The sequence below is a fragment of the Corvus brachyrhynchos genome, unplaced genomic scaffold (assembly GCF_000691975.1).
Source record: "Corvus brachyrhynchos isolate BGI_N302 unplaced genomic scaffold, ASM69197v1 scaffold126, whole genome shotgun sequence".
Taxonomy (NCBI): domain Eukaryota; kingdom Metazoa; phylum Chordata; class Aves; order Passeriformes; family Corvidae; genus Corvus; species Corvus brachyrhynchos.
The window spans coordinates 6,689,596-6,697,811 of NW_008239283.1; the positions used below are offsets into that span (position 1 = coordinate 6,689,596).

At 40.5% G+C, this 8,216-nt stretch overlaps 1 protein-coding gene across 1 annotated transcript in view; it reads left to right on the plus strand.

Annotated features, from left to right (window-relative positions):
• The window catches only part of DTX3L (deltex E3 ubiquitin ligase 3L), a 7,634-nt gene extending 1,282 nt beyond the window's left edge, over nt 1–6,352 (plus strand). The window contains exons 3-5 of the mRNA XM_008638284.2: nt 1,636–3,168; nt 3,857–4,074; nt 5,364–6,352. Of these exons, the coding sequence (XP_008636506.1) occupies nt 1,636–3,168; nt 3,857–4,074; nt 5,364–5,433 (1,821 nt within the window). The 3' untranslated portion in view covers nt 5,434–6,352. The remainder of the gene's footprint in view (nt 1–1,635; nt 3,169–3,856; nt 4,075–5,363) is intronic.
• Nucleotides 6,353–8,216: the final 1,864 nt, after the last annotated feature.

Genomic DNA, 8,216 nt, shown 5'->3' on the forward strand with positions numbered 1-8,216 from the left:
TCAACACGGTTTGCAGCTTGAGGCAGCCCTAATTACCTCCATCCCTTACTTCAGCATTAAAAGAGTCTGCTGTGATGTGATGCAGCGCAGCAAACATGATTTCAGACACTTTGAACTAAAAGTTATGCAGAAAAGATCAGCTGTGTTTAGGGATGTGAGACAGGGCTACATGATGTGGAGGCTCTACCAAGACACGGGTATCTGGCTCAGAGGGCTTACCCTGTTTTGCATGGTAACAGATGTCATTTTTGAGGTATAAGCATGTGCTAACATAGTGCTTACCTGGCATCTGTGCCACTATACTGCAAACTTCCCTATCCTTCTGTCTGTGCAAAGTAGAGAAGTGAACATGTTTGTTACTATTTTTCAGAATCCTGTTTTCTGCCCTGATTCTTGAGTTACTTTGAAGCATGGCTTTTGGGAAGTTTTTAAAGAAAGATAGTAAGTGAAAACTAGAGAGTCTAATATTAATAAAGAACAATAAAGTATAACTTATAGGTGGTTTTAAAACGTGTTGTGTCTGTGTAACCTGGTGCTAAGGGGACAGACAGGTTCTTTTGGGGACCCTTGGCAGAATAACGATGGCACTAAGATGTAGTTGCAATTAAAGCTTTTTGCTTTTTAAAACAGGATTTTATCATTAGTGTAGCATAGAATTAATGAGCAGAATACCACAGGATTTCTAGAAGCAGAATCAGGGTAGGACAATTTTATAAGTATAGTGTGTATATATATATATATATATATATAAGTATATAGCACTGTGTTTGATAGCACAGCTTAGCTTATGGTTTCTAGTCACCTGGAGGTGAGAGGTGCAACTCGTGTCAAATCTTAATGCTTAAGTTGCTGTATTGATAGATCAATCACAATCTAGACTTGAGAACACATAAAAGCATATGGGTCATCCAGTCAGTCCTCAAAGGAAGTGGAGGGCAGTGGAACTCTCCCTGGCCACCGAGGGGTCCATGGGTTTCACTGTCCAGCCACGGTTGTGGTCCACATTCCCAGTTAGGACTTGGAGCTGGTTGATTTTGTAGGCAGTGCCATTAAACCAGCATGCTTGGTGACAGGGTCAATACCACCTGGTTGGCAGGGTACCTGGGACGTTCAAAACCAGTTAGGAGGGCAGTGGTCAGCCTGGTGCCCAGAAACTTTGAGGGTGATAGGCAAGGAAAGAAAAAATGTGTTTGCTTTGTCTACTTGGTGCTCAGGACTTTTAGGGGCTGATAATGATGGGAAAAGGGCCTAATATGCACTGAGCTCAGCCACAGAGGTTGCCTGTTTGCAAAAACGGTCTAAAATGCCCGTAGTTATGCTAACCCTGTTGTCAGAGGTTGGGAGCAGAGAATGCTGGTCACAGTCTCAGCCTAAGTAGCAGAGTTACTGTCTTTGCTCCTGCAATGCTGGCAACATTAACAACTAATTTTTGCAGCTGACTTAGGAGCAGATTGTGTTACTCATCTGTTTGTATTGTCAGTATACATGACATAAAAGAAATACTGTGTGCAAACTTGTTTATAGTAATCTGGCACTACCGGGATGGACAGAGCTCCTCCTTGCTCAAAATATAGAAGCAGCAAGCAGAAAACCTTAGAAAAAACTAATGTTGCTATATTCTTGTCTTTCCTTTAGATATTTCTTACAGTATCTGCTACTTTGAATACCAGTATGTTCACTGAAGACCAAAGGGAGAAAATTACCATTATATGTCCAAACTTAAAGAGAGAAGGAAGCCCTGGGATGGATGGCTCTGAGAAATTGACAGGAGATTTTACAGATATTGAAAAAGCTTATCACTACTTTGAGGATATCCTTGCAGGCAGAGACCCAAGCCATAATTTTTCACATTCTGAATGTAAGAATGGTTTGAAAGATGAAAATGGTCTGAATACTGAAGAAATGAATGAGTTTCCAGTTGTGACAGCTCTCTACGAGTATTTTAGTCACACCTGCAAAAAAGAAATCAAAGAACTACGCGAAAGGTTTGGAGTGTGTATAAGAATTAAAGGTCATTACAAGGATAGCACATTAATATGCTTATCTTCTGATGCTAGTCCTGCATCGTTACAAGCAGCTAGTGATTTTTTTATCACAACTTTTCAGGAAACTACAAGAGGTCTGGAACAGGAAAAAGTTCCCATAACAAGCAGTTACACATTAAGGGAGACAGTAGCAAAATTAAATGAAAGGTTTGGACGTCTTCTTGCTAAAGAGGAAGGGAATCAGTTGCTACTCCGTGGTCCACGGAGAGAGATTTTAGCTGCCAAAAAATTTTTAGCAGAGGAAGGTGAGAACAGCCATGTGGAAATGAAAATATCATCTGAACAGTACAAATACAGGAATGGAATTGAAGTTGATGCTTCTGTGTTTAAATTGTTGGAAACCATATTAAGCAAAGATATCGAAAACATTAATGACAAATTTGATACACTGATAGAAATAAAAGAGAATTCATATGGCCAGAAGGTCATAATATTTAGGCCTAAGCCCAAAGCTTATGATATGTCATCACATGCTACTGAAAGTTTCATCAATGCATTTCAGAGTGCCTCTGCAATGTTAAGAGAAAAAAGCATCATCCTGAAGCTTTCAGAAGATCAGAAGAAAACTTTATATATGCTACTTAATGGAAAACAATTCGAAGATCTTCATGTAAAACTTAAGAAGAATGAAGATAAGTTAATCATGAGTGGTTTACCAGACCATCTTTATGCTGCTGAAAAGCACATGATGGACCTTCTTAACATTGAAGACTCAACACAAACTAAAAATAAGGCACTGCTGTCCTCTGACCTCAGCTCTCAAGAAGCTACAGGAGCATCTAAGAAGAAATCCAATGTTAAGCAGAAGAATAATCTTTCTTCTGAAGGACAGACTTGGGCAAAGACAGAAGAAAAAGAAGAAGAAATGTGTGTGATTTGCAGGGACAGAATTAAAAATAAAGAAATACTGGAAAAGTGCAAACATGCATTTTGCAAAAGTTGCATCGACTTAGCCTTGGCTCATAAACAAGTTTGTCCTGTTTGTAATACTGTCTGTGGAGTCCTGAGAGGAAACCAACCAGAGGGAAGAATGTTAACTACAAAAATCCGTTCCTCTCTTCCTGGTTATCCCAATTGTGACACTATTCAAATTGACTATTATATGGAAGGTGGTATTCAAACTGTAAGTATATTTAAGTATTCCTTAAAGATATTTTTCCCACAACAAAACCAAGATTAAATGTAAAATTGACTATTTTCCCATTATTTTAATGTATGTCCAGGCAAGACATTTCTTTGTTTTGTACAAATCTTCAAGTGTTTAATTCAATATTTTTGGGTGTGATTAAGTAATACAGTAGGAGTGAAATGGTCAGATTGTCAGCCCTTCATTTTATATGCACCAGGACAGAGGTACCTGTCTTTAATTTGTACATTGGGAATAACTGAACTGAAATCTATGCAGTGATGTCATATAAGAAAAATTTTGCAAGTGTAATGAGCATTTCTGGGGCAATCTCTTTGCTGTGGACACCAATGGACAAAAATAAATAGTGGTCTGGCTTGGTGATAGCTTTCCAGATGAGAAATCTCCTTATGTTATGTGCTTGGATTTGTGACTAGGACTGAGAATGAAGTAAATTAAAAAGTCACGGGTGCGGTGCCATGCATTTGGGAGAGAAAAGAGGGAAAAAAAATTGAAAAATAACAGTGGATGCCTGAGTGATGACAAGAAAGTGTGAATGAAACTTATATGAAAGAAGGTATCTAAAGAGAAAAAAACTCCCCAAAATCAGTCATCAGGCATGCTAAGTCCATCTGAATCATTTATTATATACAATGTGTTTTTGTTTTGTTTTTCTACAAAACAGAGCAACCATCCAAACCCAGGGCAGCATTATTTGCCAACTCACCGAACAGCATATTTACCTGACAATAAGGAAGGGCGAGAAATTCTGGAGCTCCTCAGGAGGGCCTTTAACCAAAAACTGATTTTCACAGTGGGGCAGTCACATACTACTGGTGAACAAAGTGTTATCACGTGGAATGATATTCACCACAAAACTGCCAGAGATGGAGGACCTACCCAGTAAGTAGTCTTCTCTTTATGCAATATTATTGTTACTCACATATGTCAGGAAGGCTGCCTTGAATATTTTCCATATTTAGAGCTTTCAGATTTTGTCACTAACAGAGTCATTGTGGAATACCCTATGGATCCAGACATTAATCACCTTCACCTATTTGTACAGTTGGAACAAGCATGAGCTTAGTGTTCTACTGCCCCTCAGGCTACTCATTCACCAGTGAGTTTGTAAGGCACATAGTTACTAACTGCTTTGATTAGAACCTGCTTCTAGTACAGAACAGGACAACAAGCTCTTGATGGTACTGAAGGTTGGACTCCTGATCTAAGGCTCTCCTGTTACCTGCTGTTCTGCACCAGGAGGAGCTGGTCCATTATGATCCTGGTAAAGATGGCACTCGGACTTTGTAAAACATGATTTGAAATTCTACTTATCAGCGCTAACAGCAGGAAGAGAGACTGTAGTACAGATATGGTCATGTGCTTTTAGATGCTAGGAACCATGAGTTGTGCAGCACTTAGTGGGTCAGAGCACAGGACACCGTGCCAGCCCCATCCTGAAGAAAAGGTTATTCCATTTTGGCCGTTCAGTATGTCAGAGGATTTTCTGAATAGATGACAACCCTATCCAGTATTTCTTGAGGACTTGCTGCACTTAAATGAAAGGAGTAATCACCAGTACTGAGTGTGAGCTGCCTGCAGCACAGACAGGAGGGAGTCTTGGACCAGTCCTTCCAAGCTTGTTGCAGCCTCTAGGGGGCTGGTGGTGTCCTGCAAGCTCTAAAGGCTTGTGTCTAGATGCTCCTGACTGGGCTAGGATCATTAAAAGAGCAAAAAGCATCAGTTCTACTTTATCCCCTGCTCTGTGCAAATCTCTCTTGTTTATCACTGGCTTCACACACAGTCCTGGTGTTGCACTACTTCAAGTCCAGAGGTGCCATTATGTTTCTGATTTGAATGCTCACTTGGATATGCTTTAGGTCTGATTTTCTTTATAAAAGGAAGTATACTCAAACACCTTGTTATTTTGAAGTGAGACTCCAGGCAGCTTTAAAAATCAAGTTCTTAGTGTCAACTTGGACAACAAAATGCCACAGCTCCCGAAGTTTGTAGCTTTATGCTGTCTATATCACTTCTCTGACTGGCAGTATGGGTCTGTTTCCTCTGTTGGGTAAGAACTGCATAAAATTTTCAATGAGATTTGTAAAAGGATTTTGATGAGAAGGTTCTGTAGAACTGTCAAGTGCTTCCTTGCAGAAATAGTCCAAACAATTCTTTTCTTCTTCTCCTAGTTTTGGTTACCCGGATCCTTCTTACCTGCAGCGTGTTCGATCAGAATTGAAAGCAAAAGGAATCGAATAAGGAAATTTATCAATTCTCAACTCTTTAAGTGTAATAACTGAACATATAACAGTTAATTTACCATTCAAGGACCAAGAAGAGAGAAGTTACTTTGTTCAATTGCCATACTTAAACTGCTTGTATTTCACAGTGTAGTGGTTTGGTAGGGGTTAGCTAAGAAAAGTTATTTTTTCTCATCAAACAATGTATGTTCTTTTCACAAATCATTTACTTCCCTGTATACATAGCCTTTACAGAATTTGGTTCTTATGAGTATAGCATCACTATTTGTTGCACTTTGTGTATCTTGCTTTACCAGCAAATCTGATCTGCACTTTTCCCCACAACTTTCCAGTCTGATTGACAAAACCCTTAGATCCACTACTGGCTTTTATTAGATGCAGCACTTCTGTTAGCTTTGCATTATTGTGTCTGTCAGCATGGCTGGCATCATGTAACCCATCTAATCAAAAACTTTTATGCAGCTGTGACAGTGTTAGCTGTGATCAAGCTATGGATTTCTCCTTCTTTTCCTTTTCATGGTAGAAATGGCAATAGTGATTTGGGTTTTGCACATGAAATTAGTCATGGATCCTACCTTATTTTTAGCTCTGCAGAAGTGCTGAATGCTGAGAGCTGTGTTGGAGCAAATGGGAACTGTATGTGGCCATCCCTGATGATGGGCTCCTGGTTCTGTGCCTGCCATTGTGTTTGAGCTTAAATACAACTTCTAATTCAGCTTTTCACCTGTAAAACTGTATTCCTCCCCTTGCATCCAATATAGGTTTAATTTGTATCATGAAGCTACTCTGCAGTGCCTAAATAACCTGCAAATTACCTGTGTGGTGGTGTGTCACATGCACAGACATCATTTTCAGAGAGTTGAACCATTTCTTTAAGGCTATGAGGCACAACTAATAAAGAAAATACAAAAATGCCATATGTGTTTCTGCATTCTATTGTACAGGCTTTTTCCTCCTTTTTGCAATAATAATAATAATATAACTGTCTATATTTTAGATTTAGGAGCTTCCCTGCAACAGCACGATTCGGGGCAATTTGCACTCTATGACACTCCCCTTTTTAAAATTTATTTATTTAATTTTTTAATTTTAAGATTAAGCAATTGTGAATAGGCTGTATTACTTTGCCACCTTGGCTTTCAGGTTTAGTAGTACTGGGCACTGTTTGGCTTCCATATGGGTTGGGATGTCTTTCCAGGCCTGGTTTTGTATTGCTGTATTTGTTTTTAACATTTTACATGATTGCATGTTCCCTCCCTTTTCTGTGCAGTACAATGCCAACATTCCAGTTGTTTCTAAGAGACTGAGCTTTTCTGCACACAGAAACAAGCTGTCATTGTGATTCAACCCCAGCCAGCCGCTACGTATCAGTGGATCACCCCCAGCACTGGTGGGCAGAGAATCGGAAAGGAAAGGCTTGTGCATTGAGATAAGAACAGTTTATTTAATTGAAACAAAATGAGATACACTATTACTAATAATTATAATGAAAAAGAGAGAGAGACGGGGTAATAAAACCCACAAGAAACAAGTGATGCACAGTCCAGTTGTTCACTACCCGCTGAGCGATGCTCAGCCTGTCACTGAGCAGCAATCCTCCCCCTCAGCTGACTCCCCCCAGTTTCTGTACTGAGCAGGATGCTCTGTGGTATGGAACATCCCTTTGGCCACTTTGGGTCACCTGTCCTGGCCATGCTCCTTCCTGCCTTCCTGTGCATCTGCCTGCTTGCAGAGCATGGGAAGCTGAAAAGTGCTCAGCTTGGGGTAAACGCTCCTCAGCAACAACTAAACCATCAGCGTGTTGTCAACATTGTTCTCACACTGAGTCCACAACACAACCAGCTACCAAGAGGAAAATACCTCTGTCCCAGACCAAGACAGCTGTGACGATCAAATCATCTCAGCCACTTTTGGTCTCTCTGTCCCAGCAGGCCAGTTCACTGATGTCAGACCCCCATCGGGTAACTAACTCACTGGCTCCCATTTTGTCTGTGCCAAAGTTTGCAGGCTGAATTGTGGAGCAGAGTCCTGGTGATTGTTACAGAAATCTCCTGAAGCCTTTATCCTATGACCAGCTGTACAGACTGTTACTTTCTAATCTTAGCTGTACAGTTTAGGATTAAATGTACTCAATTTGCAATCACAGTCAGGAATTTTTTGAGGGTTACAGCAGGGGAGGAGACCCTGGGCTGGTTGTGGGGAGAACAGTGCATTAGGAAGTAACAGATAAATCAGTCGCCCACCAAGAAACAAAGGCATCTCCATGGGTCACTCAGCAGAGTGATGACACGTAGATACCTGATGATGCATGTCAATTTTTAATGACATTTGGTTATTTATCCATTTCCTGAATGAATGTTCAGTGAAGTTAGGGGAAAAAACTTCATGTATTGGCTATTTTAGTGTCCCATATTTGGCCATAAGGGTAAAAATATACAGCATCAAATAGCTGAAAACAGCTTTACAAGGGAAAGTCCTGAGCACTTAGCTAGCTGACAAGTTGGTCTGAAGTAAACTCTCATTGCAACCTTCTACGGTTGTGGAAGCATCTCTGACAAAGAATGATAAAAATAGTAATTTTACTTTGCATCATGACTTCATTTCAAAGGCTAAGGCAGGGAGAGCAAGTGTTAGCCAGTGGTTAACCATTATAAGCTCAGGGGCTGAAAAACACTGTGACAGCCGGTTCTTGTGCGACTCTGCGTAGGCACAATAGGCTGTGCAGCCCGGGCGCGCTCCGAGGGCGGTGAGAGGCGTGTCCTGCCCCCGTGAGAAGGCGCG